The sequence below is a fragment of the Platichthys flesus genome, chromosome 24 (genome assembly GCF_949316205.1).
Source record: "Platichthys flesus chromosome 24, fPlaFle2.1, whole genome shotgun sequence".
Classification (NCBI taxonomy): Eukaryota; Metazoa; Chordata; class Actinopteri; order Pleuronectiformes; family Pleuronectidae; genus Platichthys; species Platichthys flesus.
In genome coordinates, this window is record NC_084968.1 from 13,755,418 (window position 1) to 13,773,072 (window position 17,655).

General features: G+C 46.5%; 2 protein-coding genes across 7 annotated transcripts in view; one reads left to right on the top strand and one right to left on the bottom strand.

The window, feature by feature from the left end:
* usp12b (ubiquitin specific peptidase 12b) overlaps positions 1–7,766 on the top strand; it is a 9,531-nt gene extending 1,765 nt beyond the window's left edge. Inside the window, exons 2-6 of the mRNA XM_062384561.1 lie at positions 3–28; positions 127–210; positions 781–978; positions 1,091–1,169; positions 3,538–7,766. Of these exons, the coding sequence (XP_062240545.1) occupies positions 3–28; positions 127–210; positions 781–978; positions 1,091–1,169; positions 3,538–3,639 (489 nt within the window). The 3' untranslated portion in view covers positions 3,640–7,766. The remainder of the gene's footprint in view (positions 1–2; positions 29–126; positions 211–780; positions 979–1,090; positions 1,170–3,537) is intronic.
* A 475-nt stretch (positions 7,767–8,241) lies between these two features.
* Positions 8,242–17,655, bottom strand: part of arhgap36 (Rho GTPase activating protein 36) — a 29,587-nt gene continuing 20,173 nt past the window's right edge. For 4 of the 6 annotated variants that reach the window (XM_062383887.1, XM_062383892.1, XM_062383893.1 and 1 more), the window contains exons 3-12: positions 17,231–17,299; positions 13,636–13,961; positions 11,527–11,743; positions 11,338–11,393; positions 10,709–10,859; positions 10,274–10,422; positions 9,860–10,030; positions 9,524–9,612; positions 9,219–9,445; positions 8,242–9,134 (exon numbers count right to left, since the gene is read on the bottom strand). In XM_062383887.1, coding sequence (XP_062239871.1) covers positions 8,824–9,134; positions 9,219–9,445; positions 9,524–9,612; positions 9,860–10,030; positions 10,274–10,422; positions 10,709–10,859; positions 11,338–11,393; positions 11,527–11,743; positions 13,636–13,961; positions 17,231–17,299 — 1,766 coding nt within the window. In that variant the 3' untranslated portion in view covers positions 8,242–8,823. The remainder of the gene's footprint in view (positions 9,135–9,218; positions 9,446–9,523; positions 9,613–9,859; positions 10,031–10,273; positions 10,423–10,708; positions 10,860–11,337; positions 11,394–11,526; positions 11,744–13,635; positions 13,962–17,230; positions 17,300–17,655) is intronic. The other 2 variants (XM_062383889.1, XM_062383888.1) reach the window with 2 other exon arrangements.

The window sequence follows — 17,655 nt, forward strand, 5'->3', positions numbered from 1 at the left end:
AGAACACGTCCATCACGCACTGTCTGAGGTAACCACCGCTCATCTGGTGGAGGAAAGAAGGGTGATGACCGCAGTTTATCTCAACCTGCGTGTGTGTGTTTGTTTGTGTGTTTGTGTTGTGAACAGGGGCTTCAGCAACACGGAGACACTATGCAGTGAATACAAGTACTACTGTGAGCAGTGTCGCAGCAAACAGGAAGCACAGAAGAGGTGAGTGACTGCAGCTTCGGTTTTTTTTCCGTCCGTCTGGTGTTAGTACTGCAAACCAGCCAGGGGGACTTCCTGTCACAGAAGTTCATCATGTGTGTTTTAAAGTCTTCTCGTGAACCACAGCGGTTTCTGGGTTCAGCGCCTCTGCTCTCTTTTTGGACGCAGAGCCTGATAAGTGCACCGGCTAAAAGTCCATTAGCCTGAGAGCACCGGGCCTCGTGGTGACACTGAGCAGAACGCTGCGAGAGCGGGAGCCAAATTAAGACGAACACAAAGCGTCCAAGAACCCACTCCTTGCTCCTGATTGGGAGACTGGAGTGTAACTGGTGTGGACATGGAAAGCTTTTAGGCCTCTTGACTTTTAGTCTGGGGACGACTCAGCATCACTGCGTCTGTGGTTTATTTCCACTGACCTTTTTACTCTCTGTGCACTTTATTTTTCAATTTTCTACGGGATTTAAAAGAACTCTAAAACCAAAACACACTTTGCAGTCGTCCTCCTTCATGTTGAGTTCAGGGACTGTATGAAAAACACGACACGACTCCATTAACTCTCCGTCTCTCCGTCAGGATGCGGGTGAAGAAGCTCCCGATGATCCTCGCCCTCCACCTGAAGCGCTTTAAATACATGGACCAGCTGCACCGCTACACCAAACTGTCCTATCGCGTCGTCTTCCCGCTGGAGCTCCGCCTCTTCAACACGTCCGGGGACGCCACCAACCCCGACCGCATGTACGACCTGGTGGCGGTGGTGGTGCACTGTGGCAGGTCGGTCATCCGGCTCAGTTTTCTAAATGTCTTAATGTTCTTATTACAACGGCAGTACCATGTAACAACTGTCTAATGTCTCCTGTGTCTCTCGTCTTCTCCGTCTCTGCAGCGGTCCCAACCGAGGACACTACATCACCATCGTCAAGAGCCACGGCTTCTGGCTGCTGTTCGATGACGACATCGTGGAGGTAAGATCGATTCCCTCGTCTTCGTGTCCGTGCTCTGGTGACAGCCGGGGGGGGGTTATGTTCTTTCAGGTTTAAATGGTGTGAACAACCATCACTTAAGGTCAGATTAGGAAACCCAGTCGACCTCAGAGATATCATTTACCTTCCAGAGCACGGAATCCTTCCTCTGCTCCTCTCACTCTCGTTTGGAGGTTTCCTGTCTCATCTCAACCCGACAGGAATCTCAAACAGCTCCACGCTGCAGATCCTGGCGCTCCCGGTGTGTGTTTGGATTTCCTACCACGGGCTCCTCTTACATACTTCAAGCCTCAGCTGAAGAACGAGGAGCTGAGAACGTGTTTTATTGATCGGGAGAAAGTGAATACCTGCTTTGGATCAGAGAGATGAAATACCTGAGGACAAGACCTAGAATGGGAATAACGTTTTCCTGCTCTTTCCTCTTTTCATCTCATTCGCTCTTTGTCCCTCGCTTCTCGTTATACTTTCCTTTAACTGAGAATTTATCAAATTATCAATGATGAGGCTCTTTAATCTGATCCAGGACCTGAACATGCAACAGTTTGTTTGCATAACGCAGTGGAAGGTGATGATTATTCAGACTGAGGAGGGAAATCCAGGCCGGCAGCGTGTGAAGTAAAAAACTCAGTAAAGCCTAACGAGTGCACGGTGGAGCTAAAAGCACGAAGCAGGTCCTGAGCCTGTGGCCGTCGACTGCAGCTGTGCACGGAGCCTCGGCTTGTTGATGTGTTTCATCTGCAGCTTCGTAACCTTTCACTTTGTTTTTCTTCGTGGTCGGAGCCAAAAAAAAGACGACGTGATCAGGAGTCAAGTGACTGAGCAGCGTGGTTAAACGTTTCAGGGTTCAACTTCCGTCTGCGTTAGAGAGGCGCGTGAAGAGTTGGTTTTAATTCGCTGGGGATTGTGGGTAATGTCCAACGTTGGGTTGTGTTCATGCTTCTGAACCCTCGACAGCCAGAGGCCGGAGGCGGTAGGTTTTCAGGTCGATTCGTCCACACGTCAAGAACCAAGATGAACTGATCAGATTATGTCAGTGACCTTAAATGAATCCAGACTGCACTGGTTACACTGGTTTTCTAAAGCTTTCCACACACGGGCCCAGTTTGTACATTCTTCATATTAAGCGACAGAATGTTTTTCATCCAGTTCCACTTCATCCACGATTCTACTTTGCCTTAAATAGACTTGAAACCTGCAGTGGACTCGAGTCTTTGGGAACTTTTACCCAATTAGAGGAGTTTGTTTTACTTTAGATGTCGGAGGTTCCCCCTGCTGCTCAGGCACAGTCCTCAGGGACAGATGATTCCAGCTGATGGCAGCCGTGTGTTTTTCCACTTGGATGGTAAAGAATCCTCCTGGAACATCTGGTCCAGTGGACTCAAACTGGCTGAGTTTGCAAAGCTGAAACTCAAACTTTCTTCTTCTCTTTAATGGATTGTATTTTAGCTTCCAGCCTCTTTCCTCAGTTTAATCTGTCTTATCTTTCCTTGTTAAGATCTGTGGGTCTTTCTGAACTCGCAGCCAGATCAATTCATCTCCGATCAACAAATATGTTTAATAAAAGTTAGTTTTCAGCCTCATCCTCTCCTGGACCGAGAGCCGCGGCACCAAATGAGAAACAGGCGTCAACGTGCTCACGTTCAAATGGAGATTTGTGAGCAAAATGAAAAGTAAAGCTGGTGAAACAGTTACACAACCGAGTGGAACACAACACAGAAATGAAACAGAGATCAAAGACCCGTCGTCCTTGTGTTCATACAAATAAAACACACGTCTGGTTCTCGTGTCTGGAGAATAAGTGGAAACTAATATCCAAAACGATTAGCGGGGGGGAGGTGGAGCAAAGTGAAGAGCAGCTGGTCACAGATCAATTCTCCTCTTTCAGTTCTAATAACAACAAAGCGTCCTGATCTCGGGTTTGTCTCTCAGACTCAAAGAAGATCAAACTTCTGTGTTGTGTTCGTAGGAAACTGGAATAACATCTTTCCTTTTTCTACCAACTTTGATTCTGAGACACAAACAGGTCACATGTTCACATAAAACACACAAAGTGGTTTCTATCATGATGCTCAGCTTCTGTACATCTGGTGCTTTCCTTGTAATAACTTCATCATTTTCAGAGCAGATTCAGTTTGATTTGAAATAGAAAAGAATGTTTCTTATAAACATGTAAAAAGTTGGAGGTGAATGTGATGTCCTGACCTTAGTTGAAGTCTTTAACATGTTGGAATGTGGATGTGAGATGACGGAGGAGCTTCAGCCCGAGGTGGAGTTAGGAGATAAGATCTGAACTCAAAGAACGAACTCTTCTCATGTGTCTCAACTCGACCTCCGTCTTCTCTCCTCGTAGAAAATCGACGCCCAGGCGATCGAGGAGTTCTACGGCCTCACGTCGGACATTTCCAAGAACTCTGAGTCAGGATACATCCTGTTCTACCAGTCCAGAGACTGAACCAGCCGCCACTCAATCCCCCACAGACTGTCACTCAACAGAGGGGGAGGGGCTTACCGCTGCTACCGGCTCCGCCCAGTACGCTCACACCAGTATCCGGGCTTTATTTCCCTGTGGGCGGAGATTTGCACTGGAGCGCCCACTCGGATCGGTGGAGACGTGCGCAGGTCGCATGGCAGCCTCCTGGATTACGCCCGTTCGATTCCTCTGAGCGCCTCGACCAAAACAAGATGGCCGAACCGCTAACACCCGCTCTGCTCTGTGGCGTCAGCCGGGGGCAACGTGAGTAAACACCAATCCAAGAGGCTGACATCACCGTGTGCACGCCGGTTCACCACCGAGGTAAACGCTGCAGGGCCGGGGACGGGGGGGGGGGGTTGACGCAGAGCGACCAATCAGGAGGAGACACCAGAGGCTGCCAATCATCCTTGACGTGGCTACCATCATGTCTTCTTTTATTGTGCATGTGAAACCGAGCTCAATCTGCTTTCCACAGGGACCGTGGAGCTTTTCCTTCGCTTCATGCTAACACACACACACACCCACCAACACACAACCATCGTGTCACAACAACCAAAACCACAGACACAACTGTCTTTGACTGAAAATATGACAGAAATACAATTTAACAGTTTAATGCTAAGCTGTCGTGCTAGCTGTCAATGCTAAAGAGAACCACACAGGAAACGAACCAGTATCCTCCTCGATCCCATTAACACAATTTGATTGGCTGCCGCATAGAAAGTCGAGATCTAAGTGGAAGTATTAGAGCTACTGGTGTGTTGTGTCATAGTCGGGGCTACAAACCCTAAAGGAAGAGAGGTCAGGTGGTTAGTTAAACCTTTTGAAGCAGGCGTTTCCTGTTCAGACATTTACCCACAATCCCTTTCTGCCATTTGCTTTTTAAACACTCCTTCAAATGTCATTTTAAAGGCTCAAACACAAAGGTCCTCTCACTCCTGACAGACACTACATGAAGCCCGTGAATGTTCAGTTCCCTTTTTGTTTTTAAAGCTTTCCTCATCGACAGCGAACCCTTAGCTTCTCCGTGCCCCCCCCCCCCGCTGCAGGCTGGCACAGTGCGTCATCCTCCAATCAGCCGCTCAGCTCTGGTTTGTGCCGCTGCAGCTCTGGCCTCTTTTACATAACATGTTTTCCCCTCGGTGACGTCGGCTCGGCTCGCGTGGAGCTCGCCCACAGTCGCTCTCCGACTCGGTGGATGTGATGAGGCGGCCTCATGCCTGCTGTCGTGGTTAAAACCACTTCCTCTGCTCGGTATCGGATCCAATTCGGCACAATGGCATCGAGCTCAGGAAGGTCACAGCTTCTTCTGATTCACGGCTGACTCATCCTGCCGCTGGTTAGATATGAACAGTTGAGACTGAAGTGAAGCTTTTATCAACCGGTCAGTGTTTGTTAAAACTTCATTAACACGTAAAGTTTTGTTTGACTTCATGAGAAACAGGAAACAATTTCAACGTTTTACTTTACTTCCTCTCGTTCTCTAAAGTTTAATTTGCGTCAAAATGTTCCGATGCCAATACCAGTGTGTTTAACGAGGATAAAACTTTTTTAACGTATTTTATTCTCTATTTAGACTTTTTACTTTACAACTTTACATGTTATCTAACTCCGGCTAACGCAACACTACCTCAAAATCACTTCTTCTTCTTCGCTGCTCTAAAATCAGTACCCGCTCGTGGAAGAACAGCACAACTTCAGAAGAAAAAGAAGAAGAAGTGATTTCTGGAAAAATGAAGTTGCAGTTTTGACTGAAACACTTTGAAGGACTTTGAGGACGTGTATTCACTGACTTAACGTTATTGGCATTGGGACATCTCTAATTTTACACTGCTGAGCTCACGAGGCTCCACCCGACTGGGCTGTCCTGGTTTAACAAGCGAGCTCACCCCCCCTCCCCTGTCCCGGAGCTGCAGCAGAAGGAAAGTGAACGGAGACTTTCTCTCTCTGCAGCGTTTGAGCTTGTTTATATTCCACAGCGGCTGAGTGGCCGGGCGGTGGCTCAAGTATTATCTGAATGTTCAAATGTACAGTGAAATGAAACCAGGGCTGCCGCTGCCTGACCCGGAGAACCCAGTTTGGGTTCCGACCCCCCGAGTCGCTCTCTCTCCTTCTTAAGCCAGAAGCATGATTTGCATTTCCATTGACATCACGTCGCCTCGATCTCCATGGAACTCTGACGGTTCAGTCACCGAGCGGCTTCTTAAAGTCTTGACAGGAAGAATGTTCAGAGCAGAAACTCACGGGATGACGGCCGACGTTTGTTCTGACCCGACGAGCCCCACCTGTTTATTTTGGGTTTGACGAGAGGAAGCACAAACTAAATTTAGTTCCTGATGCAAACTACACGTGGGAAAAAGTTTCTGCCCTGGGGGGTGGAACTGTTTTAGTGCTGATAAACTTCACCAACAGCTTTTACTCTGCTCCTGCCTCATGTTTTATCTTTTAACTAATCCTCTGATTTGTATCTTCACACGATAAAACTAGTTTATATCAAGTTAAGTGACTGAAATGTTCCTGTTCCATGCGTCGGATGAAAGTCGTGGATCAAATCTCCCTCGACTTAAATCGGAGAGTTAGAATCTCAGAACTCCAGACGTCTCCCCCCCGACCTCCTCCCTCACTCGGTCGAGTTCAACACTATCAACCTTTTTTTCCTGCGCTGCTATTTCGTGAGGCGTTTTTGAGGTTTGATCTACTTTGAGAAGTCTGCAAAAATAAAGTTGAATTTTAAACCTTTTCAAAGAAACGTTTCCTTCGCTCTCGAGATGTTAAAGAACAGTAACAAGCACAAACAGCCTCATGTGAGATGAAGTCATCAGAATGCAGTCGGACGAGGAAATAAAAACGTTCATGAAGTCGTCGGCGCCCAAAATATGAACGTGTTGGTTGAAATGTTCGCTTTGGAAAGTCGTGTCGAAAACGAGGCTCTTTTTATTTAAATATTAATATGAATGTCTATATTAACTTCTTATTTTCTTAGATGTTTCTCTTGTTTTTGATATATTCTACTAATTTTAACAGTCTACTATTCTTGCTCAGGCAGCTCCAGATGTTTTGAGGGTTTGATTTTGTTTCCTGGAGGTTTGTGACGAGAGGTGTTGACGTGTACATAAATACAGATGTTATTATTGGAATATAATTAATTGCTTGCTGGAAATAATCAACTGACCTAGATGGAAAATGTTAGTGGATGTTTTTTGTCTCTACTTTTAATTGAATGAATATGTCTGGGGCTTAATTAAAATAAAATGACAAGCCCCACCCATGTGGCATCACAAGGATACTAAAACAAGCAGCACCAGATAAACCTGATTGGTCGAAGTATTGTAAGGAGGAAGAAGAGACGTTTTATAAGAAACTGACCGAAAACTGTCAAGTGAATCACTGTGTTAAAGGAAAAATCCACTTTCAGTTACAGACTTGTATTATAATTAGTTTTTTCAATAATTAATAGAACTTAAATTAGTTGATTTATCGATAGTTACAGCAAAGACATTCCAAAGATTTGTTTAGAAACAGTAAAATATTTAGCCGGAGGTTCATGACAAATTTACTTGAAATGTTAAATGTCAAATGTATTTTTTATCAAAAAAAATAGTTTCAGCCTTAAATGATCAGTATTCAAATATCGGGTTCAATAACTTTCTTAGCAAAAGTATTCATACAAATAGAATGGGAAGGAGATGTTTGAAGAAAGGCATGATGGGAAATGTAGTAAATTGCTCCGTGACGTACAAACACCAACATTAATCCACAAAGTCATTGAATAAAAAAGTGCAGATGGATTTTTCCTTTAACAGTTGAACTTTGTTTCCTCGGAAATGTCTGGACTTCACATCACTTCCTGTTTTAAAGACATGAATGTAAATGTTTGAATCATGTGACAGACAACGTGTCGTTAACACAACAGCTTCACAGACACAAACCAGGAAACAACTTATTTACACCAACGTGAAACAATGAAGGAGGATAATGATTTAGTATCTTGGTTAAATGAAGTGTGGATTGTGTCTGTGCAGCTGAGGTTCGGTCTGTATCCCAGTGGACGACTGGTTTCTGATGGCGTCCCAACTGTTTGAAATAAAACACAAACTGGTTTTAAAGAGTCTTCTCGTGTGTCTTTCTGTCCAGCCGATTTTCAGGATTCATTTGTGTGGAGTCATCTGCAGTGGGGGTTTTTTTCAGGTGTTTCCAAACAAAGTTAAATTTGTGCATATCAAACTTTCTATGCCACTGAGTTCTGAAGACCGGGCCTGAAATGATTCTGTGTAAGTGTAAACGACACAGACTCCAGACACAAACACCGGTTCAGTTTCAGCTGTTTGGCTTTTTCCCTCAAAACATAAACACGGTTATCAAAACGTTTTCATGAGGTGACGCGAGTTCAGGAGCAAAGTGAGCTTACGTGGTGAATGTCTCCCTCTAGTGGTGGAACGGGGCCAATGCACTCCTGGAAGCTTGAGAGCTTTTCAGACGTCAGGTCACACAAACCTCCTGTTTCAACACATTTCAATTATTAAAATCCTGCTGACAAACAGGAAAGAGACGCAGATAAAAAATCTAGTTTCTTTTGATATCGTTTGTGTTTGATCTGTTTTATTGACATCGAATCGTCTGAAGGTTGAAATCTTCCTCTGGAGCTGAAAAGGTGAAAACAACAGAAACTGAACAGAGTCTGATCTCTGGTGGTTACAGGTGAAGCTACAGTTACACACGTCTACGTATAGTAAAGACAAAAGGTTTGTAAACTTAGGAATACATCATGTACACATTATATATACATTGTATTACATTAGTACTGCAATCCACTTCCTGATAATCTCATGGTGGTTTTAGTGAAACTCTTTCTCCTGGTCCTGGTCCAGGTCCGAGCAACTCATGCTTCAAATGTTTGGCCTCAAAGTGTCTTTAAAAAGTGTTTCGAGTGTTTTCAGACATTTTCCTTCTTCACCTGTTTGTGTGCTTCGTTCAGGAGTGAGGTCAGAAGAGAGGGAACTTCCAACGAGGAGCATTTGCATCAAAATGGAGACGTCTGATGTGACTAAGACGCATTTTTAATCCTGAAAATAGACTTTTCCTTTCTGTAAATGTAACAGGAGCTTAGACCAGTTTCCCTCTGACCTCTGACCTCCTCTCCCCTCGTCTTCCTCTCGCCCTTCATCATACCATCGTCTCTGATCCCGACCCTTTCCCGGTGAAGAAGTCCCAGAAGTTGGCGGCGGGCGACGGCTTGCTCTCCTCGTGCGGCGCCTGCCTCACCCAGATGTTGCTCTCGCTGGAGCCGCTGAGGCTGGAGCAGCTGCCGCCGCCGCTGAGGGAGAAGCTGAGGGCCGCCCCCAGGGGGCCCCGGCGGTCATGAGGCTCGGAGGAGGAGTGGGAGGAGGAGTGGGAGGAGTGGGTCAGGCTGAGCAGGTTGTGGTGGGAGTGGAACTGGCGAATGTGGCTGATGGATTTCCCTGCTGGGACGTCACCTGCGGGAGGAGACAGGACAGTTTGGTGCTGATTCATATTAAACAAAAGATTCTAACAATATGGACTCCAGTAAATCAAGGTACCGAATCTGGTTTCCTTCCGCTTACGGTTCTGGTTCAGCTTCAGCACGTTGAGGAACACCTCGCTGGTCAGGCTGCCCTCGCCGCCGCTGCCATCGGGGGGGAACAGAGGCGAGGGGGGCTCCAGCGGGGACAGACTCCCGCTGGACGCCCCCACAGAGTCCAGAGACGCCCCTGTGTCCCGGCGGCCTCCGGACTCACTGCCGCCCTCTGCTGTCAGGTGGCTGCTGCTGACGGGAGACAGGAACCAGTCAGGAGAGGGGGCGGAGCCAGAGCTGGTGTTGTGAGGGACTGGTTGTAATGGTTACCTGAGTTTCCGACGCAGCAGGTAGTCGATGATGTCCGGGTCGGTTTGGATCAGACTCATCAGGACCTCCTGCTGCACCTCGGCAGACACCTGGACACACACACACACACAGAGACAGACACACACTTAGTGCTCCTGCAGAGGGCGCTGTTGCTCAGTCAAAGTTCCAGTGTTGCTTTAAAAATCTTTAAATCTACATGATAAAATTTAAATTAAAGGTTTTCCTATGATCTGAGTGAACTGAAACTAGAACAAATGACACATTTTTTAAAGTAGAACCACTCGTGTTCATTTCTATAACAGATCTGATCATTAGACTGAATATTTCTGGTCTTACTGTGAAGAGTCTCCGGTGGTTCTGGACGAGCAGCAGAGTGACGCTGATGATGGCCGTGCTGTCCTCGATCCCCATCGAGTGAGGACTCACGTCTCCCCCGCTCTCCCTCTGCAGCAGGTTCGGCCCGAAGATCACCGCCAGGTTCGCCGCCGTCATCTTGTTCCCCGGGATCTGACGGGAGGATGAGGAGGAGGAGGAGGAGGAGGAGGAGGAGGAGGAGGAGGAGGAGGAGGAGGAGGAGGAGAAGGAGGAGGAGGAGAGAATGTGTGAATTGACCTTTCAGAAGTTGAAAGGATATAATGTGAGATATGTTAGTTTAAACATAAAAACAATATAGTCCTTTAAAAGGAGCATTCCATCTTTTTTTATAATAAATAATACAAATAGCTTTTCCCCATTGACATGATGAGGTACCTCCTCGTCCTGGGTCCCGATGGTGTCCTGGGCGAAGCTCTGCACCGTCTGTAACAAGGTGAGGAGGCGCAGCAGAGTGTCGCAGTTACAGGGCGGGAGCAGGTAGAGGAGGTGCTGCAAGTACTGGAGCTGGTCGGCTCCTCTCAACACTGCAGGAGGAGGAAGAGGAGGAGGAGGAGGAGGAAGACAATAAGATGAATAAAGATTAAACTGATAAACTGCAGCCGGCCACCAGGGGGCGAATTGGCTTCAATCTGGGGAGCTATGACATCGTCCATCAAGATTCAAGATTTCCACAAATTCACTTTTCAAATCTCTGCTAAGAAACATATCAGAAACATATCAAAAGGCTTCTTATCAAAAGTATGTATTTACATGTAGAAGATAAAGTGTTTTAAATCTTTTTCTCTAAAGTATGGTGAGCGTGTGTCGTACGGTTGGCGTGCAGGAAGGCCGGGTAGAGCTCCCGGGGCAGCAGAGGGTCGGGCATGTCCCTCAGGAACTCTTTGAGCAGCGCCGCCACATCATGGACGCTGTGCTCCTCGTCCAGCTGGACGTCCACGCCCACGTCAAAGTCCTCCCTCAGCTACACACACACAGACACACACACAGACACACACGTTACTCCCACACTGAGGCCACTTTTCCCCTGATGGAGGCGATTTCTCCAAAACAGGATTTCACACGTCGACACTTGAGGATTATTTTTATATTCCAGCGAAGTCGACAGGAAACTGGACGAGAGCGAATCAGAGGAAAGATCCTAGTGAGCGTCATGACGGGGAAGTGAACCCATGATGTGACTGACAGCTCCACACGTCATCATCGTCTTCATCTTCAACACACTTTGCAGATGAAGAGGTTACAAATAAATGGAATAATACATGAATAGATCAGAATATAATGTAACTCAGATTACGGCAAATTAAATACTAAAGTCAAAAGGTCAAAAGGTCAAAAGGTCACAAAATTCAATTATACAAACTTTTGTCAGTTGTTTTAATAGTTTTATGTTGTTGTCGTGTTTTATTTCTCGTGTACTTGTGAACGAATGTCCTCCTCACCTGTCTCACTCTCTTCTTGGAGCTGCCGACCCGGAAGATCCCCACAGTCTGAAGACCTGAGGCGACCAAATCCACATCCACGATTTATTAAAATACATTTACACTGATTACATCTAAGAATCATTTCCTCTGATGTAGATCCACACATCTGGATCTTATAGCTTGAGGCTCTACAGGCTGATTTCTCACCGTGGTTCTCGATGTGGCTGCAGCACCGCTCCAGCACCCGGGGCACCTGCCTGTAGATGGGGTTGAGGCTCAGCTTGGTCTGGGTCCGGCCCTCGGACGAGCCGCCGCCCTGAGACTTCTTCAGCTCCAGCTCGGCCGGGTGGGAGAGCTGCAGCGCCTCCAGCAGCCGAGACTGACTCTCCACCAGGTCGGAGATGGAGTCCACCGACAGACCTCCCTGAGGAGGAGGAGGAGGAGGAGGAGGAGGAGGAGGAGGAGGAAGAGGAGATAACTCTAATTAATGAAAGGCTTTCTGGATGTGCAGATTTTCTTATGTCTTTAAATAAACTTTGTGAATCCAGCCGTCAATTCTTTACTAAATAAAGTTTCTGTACACAAGTGAAACACCCTGAATGCAATTACACATTATTCCACTAGATGGCAACAAGTTCATCTTTCAACACTAGTGCTCTTACTTTTGGGGAAATGGAAAAAAAACTAAATTGCAAAGACTTTATAAATAAAAAGAATTGCAATAAATAAGTAATAAAACCCAGGATATGAATTTATAATCCTAATAAGCAACGTGTGCCTCCGCCTGCAGGAGAGATGGATTTAATAAAGGTCCTGATGATGGACGAGGACAAAGTGTTGACGTGAGACGCTGGAGATTCACGGGACATTTGGAAAACAGACACACACACGACGGAGACGACAGGACGGAGAGAAAGAAGAAAAACTGGCAGCAGAAGATGGAAAGAACGTTTTAAGATGGATGTCCTGTTCCCTCATCCTTCACGCTGCCATCCAATAAATATCAGAGGAGCTGAGAACTAATATTCCACAGGAACATGAATCATCGTGTGTGAGACCTGAAAATCATTTCCACAGGAACGCAGAGCGACGGAGGAAATTCCATCAGCACCAAGTGGAACTCAGAACTGAGATATTTATTAAAAATTAAAAAAAGAAATGAGCAGAAAGTTTATGGTGACGACTGAAAAGTCTAAAACTTTGCGAATAAAAAGAACTAAGTGAAAACTGAAATATCAGAATATCGATGGTTCCACCATCACTGAGAGAATGACAGTCACGACTCCAACTGGATTTATTGGCTTTAATATTTCATTTTTTTTTATTCCTGGCCCCAACAATCTTCAGTCTGCCAACGAAACACGATTTATTCCATCTTTTCTGTCTGAGATCATCTACAATAGCTGAAAACCCACAGATCAGGAGTTATTATATTATTCTGTTGCTGTGGCCAAATATCCCATTAACAGAATAATCATTATTCTTCAGCTTGAATCTGCAGAAACCAAAAACCAGCTCTGGAGCATTTCACCTCCTGAAACTGTCCCCTGGTCAAAGTGATCGAGGCTTTAACGTGAATCTATTAAAAAACAAAAGTTAAATGTCTCAAACTAATTTCTCTCATCTTCATTCTGCTCCTGACGTCTGTGCACGAGACGCGACGCAGACACTGAGCTGCATCACTCTGACCAGCCAAGTGTGTGTCTGTGTGTGTGTCTGTGTGTGTTTTCCTCCGTGAGCTGCACTTCACGGCTGCTTCAGGTTCCATTAAGATGCTTTGAGAATGTAATGACACTTATTACAGGCTTAACGTAACCACTGCTTTCACATCAGTGCAGAGAGGAGTGCAGGAAAGTTAAAAAATACACACACACACACACACACAGCACCACAACTCAAACACACAGCACCACAACGCAAACGCACAACTGTGAAAACTGAGGAATCGGTTGTGAAAATGTTTACAGCTGGAGATGAAGCCAAAGATTAACTGGCTGAACTGGACACATTCATTACAGAATGGACACACACACACACACACACACACACACACACACACACATACACACACACAGTTGGCAAAGAGGAACAACAGTGCTGCCAGTTTTCATTTCACCGATAAGAGAATTTTAGTCTCTTTCAAAAAACACTCAAAGGAAAAAGAAAAACACTGAGCGATTAAATCAGGAATTTAAAAACAATCCAGGGACTGAACCTTGTGAAGTGAAAAGGTCAAAACCTCCTTCTGCATCAATGTGTGTTGTGTGTTTGTGTGTCTGTGTGTGTCTGTGTATGTCTGTGTGTGTATCGTCTCACCCTCCTCTGCCCCCGGCCGCTGTTATCCAGAAACGTGGGCGACATCGGTTTGTTCTGGTTTTCGGAGACGGGCGCCGGGGCCACGGAGTTGGCGGAGGGCGACCCGGGGGGGACGCCGCCCCCCCCTCCCGTGATGGCCGCGGCGCCGACCAGCGGTTTGCTCCCGTTGAAGAACTGACGCTTCTCGGCCCGGAAGCGCAGGACGCTGGCCTCCAGGTCCAGGCAGTCGCGCCGGCTCTCCTTCAGGGCGTCCTGCTGCCGCTTGTAGGCCCGGTCGTTGGCGATGACCTGGGAGAGCGGGATGCCGAACGCCTTCTGAGCCGATTCTGATGGAAGAGAGAGAGAGATAGAGAGAGAGAGACATGATGTCACAGAGAGGACATTTAGAAGATCAGACATCATGGAGGGACATTTAATTGTCTCCATTCAAAAACCCTTTACACCACGACCTCGTTGATCTGTCACACATTCCGGGGTCAAGTGGCCGAGCGGTGTAAGAATAGAGAGAGCGGCCGGAGAGAGCAGGTAAGAGGGCGATCAACAGGTTAATCCCGTTAGAGCGGCTGCAGCCACAGAGCAGACATCACACTCAGACTGATACGGGCTTAACCGAGTGGCAGCGACCCCCGACTCCAGAGAGGTCGCCGCAGGGGTTCCCCCCCCCCCCCCGCCCCCAAAGACCCGCCTAATCCCTTCCCTCGGCTGCATCACCTGACCACAACAAGCCAGCACACCCTGATCAGTTGAAGTCCAGATAGAGGTGAAGAGGAACCTCTATCTGGACTCCTTGGTTCCCAGATCTCTTCTCAAAGTGGTTCCTGGGTCAGTTGGGACATTTGACCTTTGCCCTCTATGATGGATGCCACCCCCCCCTCATGTTCTGAGCTTTGATATCAGCGATTCCTTATTAAAGCAGATTGTTCTGCTCTGATCTCTGACGGACCGTTTGTCTTCATCTTGGCTGGAAGATGTTTTTTAATCCAGTGTCCCTGCCAAGGAGCCCGGCTCCATGCACTGATGGATGTCACAGGTCCATGTGTCTCCAGCTGCACTTCACGGCCTCGTGTGATCAGTAAGCTGCTGATTATTCCTCAGGCCTGACGTCTGTCTGCCTGCCCCCCCCCCCCCCCCTCCTCGAGCTGCTCCTGCTGGACGCGTTGGAAATAAGCGGTTGAGGATTTTAATAAACGGCTGCAGCGGTGAGGACGTGTTGGAAAACTCTTCTCAGAGTCAGGAAGTCTGTGAGAGCAGAGGTAAAGAACAAGTTGTTCCTCTGATCCTCTTTTCATTAGTTTGATGAATTCACCTGAGAGTTAAAGTGGAAACAAAGCTCCAGCTCTTATATAACAGATATTTCAATAGCACACATTTGATTTGGGGATTTTGATTTGATTCTTTAGCAGCGGTGCATTAACTCCATGGTTCTAGTTTATCAGTGGAGTTTTACACTATTTAGTTTTAGGAGATAAACATTTGTTTTAATCGTAACTTTACAGGGTTTCGTAAATGTATTCAGTTTTCTTCTTATATCTTTGGTTTGATTTGTGTTCTTAACAATAAATCTTAGTGTTAAGCTGTAAATATCAATATTACTATCAGACTTAAATTACATTTCATCATCATGAGGGCTTGATAACGATAGAAAGTATTTATATCAGCCAATATATCGGTATTGGAAAGGTTTCATTCATTAATACTGATATTAATACTTCATATTGGTTGGTAGGTTCTACAAATAGTGTCTTTTCCACCAAAACGTGATTGTAACACTATGAATATCGTCTTTGTGTTGATTGATAAAAATCTACTTGAAACATGTCGACAGAAGTGAAACATCTTCAGGAAACACCAGCAGGTCCAGTTGCTCACACACACATGTTCAGATGATGTCTCTGAAGCTGCATGGTTTACACACACATGTCCTGAGGGACCGGGACAGTAAATACCAAGCGTCCGACAGGGAAGCAGCTGCTAGGAGTGAAGAGTTCACGTCTGATTGTTCCCTGGTCGATGCCCCTGAAGCTCATTGTCTGTTCCTGGAAGACGTGGAGGAGATAAATTTAGACGCTGCTCAGCACTCGCTCGTCTTCGTCTGTCCCCCCATCAGCAGCTGGACGGGGGGGACTGCTCCTCCGGGGGACCAGTGCGTCTAGAAGCTGGTGTTTGGTTAACACGGCCTGTCCTCTGGGTAAACTCCAGTGAAACATGAGGGATAACAAAGCAGCGAATTACAGGAAGCAGAGTGACTGTTGTGAGGCTGCAGGGAAACCAGTGTGTTGTGTTAGAGAGAGGAGAACAAGGTGGGAGGGGGGGGGGGGGGGGGGACGTCACAGGAGTTTCCCAAACACAAGATTCATTGGTTCAGCTCGAAGTAACGAGGAGTCAGGAGCGTTTCAGGATCCATGTAAAACGACTTGAGAAACACAGAGGATCTGATTCAGGTTGAAATCACGTGGCTCCGGCTTATCCTCCATCTCCCTCCCTTGTTTCCTTCACCTCTCCTCTCTCAGTGAGAGAGACACATGCAGGGAATCATCTGCCAATGTCTCCCAAACCTCTAATAAAGAGATGTTCTCGATTCCCAGGTGATTATCTCCCTGCAGGTCAGAAACGGAGCCAGTGCACACAGACACACAAACACTTTCCCAGGATGTCTGTAAATCCTGCCTCCAGCCTCTTAGCTGCAGCTCACCCTGCTAATCAGAACTCAGAACATCGGGACCTGGCAGCGCTCCTGCTGGCGCCGCTCCTCCACTACCGCCGGCCGCTTGGCCCTCCGGGGTCGGCAGGTAGCAGATTACATGTGAGGGGATTACACCGTGGGAACTGTAATCTGCACGGGGCGAGACAGAGACGGGGTTTGGTGAGACGGTTTGTTTTGGGCTCGTAGGAATGATGAGATTTCTGGTTTTTCTTTCATTTGAAAGTAAAGATGAAATATAGTATAACTGAGATTCAGTCTCCTAAATGTGGCTCCACAAATTTCCATGTAAAACAAACATACAATAGAACAAAGGCACAACCATCCAGCTCATGATTGTGCCTTTGATTTCCCCAAAATCTTGAATCCATTAAACCAAGAGGCCCAAGAGGCCGTTTCTTGTTTCATCACTAAACTACAGACAATAAAACAAACTTTAATCAACTTCCTCAACTCTTGAATCTATGTAGAAGTAATGAATAAACTATTTTACCAGGAGCTTCCCAGGAATCACATTAAACTCTTCTGATGCAGCGGTTGTTTGTTGTCGTTCTTTGTTCGGTTTGTGTGTAACGCTCAGGAGAGACGCTGCACACAATGGAAGTGGAGCTCGACTGAGTGAACCCAGCGTGAGTCAGAGAGCACACTCCAACCTCTCGAGCTGCATAAACACAGCGTTTCAAGTGTGTGAGACCATTAGTGGGAGAGAAACCCAGTGGACCTCAGTGGTGGTGGTGGTGGTGAAGCCGATCCAGACGACAGAAGACACTTTGTCCTGTGACCGGTTCTCACTGGAGAACCCACGTGGGGTCATAGAGCAGCTTCACAGAGGAACAACATGTAGATCTTCAGAAGCAGACAAACCACAGGTCTGTGTTCACGTGTGAAACTCACCTCGCTCCTTCTTCTCCTTCGAGAAGGAGTCGAACTTCCTGCGCAGGGATTTTCTCCGTTTGTGAATCTCTGTGGAGAAAAAGGAGAAAAAAGTCAACGTGAGTAAAATGAGACAAGATTAGAAAGTAAACAAAAGATGGACGACACCTTTCCACTTCCTGCCGTCGTCTCAATATGAAGTTCAAACATCTCAAATAAGAAATTATCCACTTCTCACCCGTGTCACTAAAATGTCACAGAGATCATTTGTTTCTGTCTCTGATGATTTATTTAGTCATTACGAGTGTATATACACACACACGCACAAGTACTTCCATGTGTATCGCCCACTAATGAAGGATCACTACACAAATACTCATCTATACAACGGAACCCCTTTTTTTATCAGCCCTGAATTACCCCCCCCCCCCTTCTCTAGAAGACAC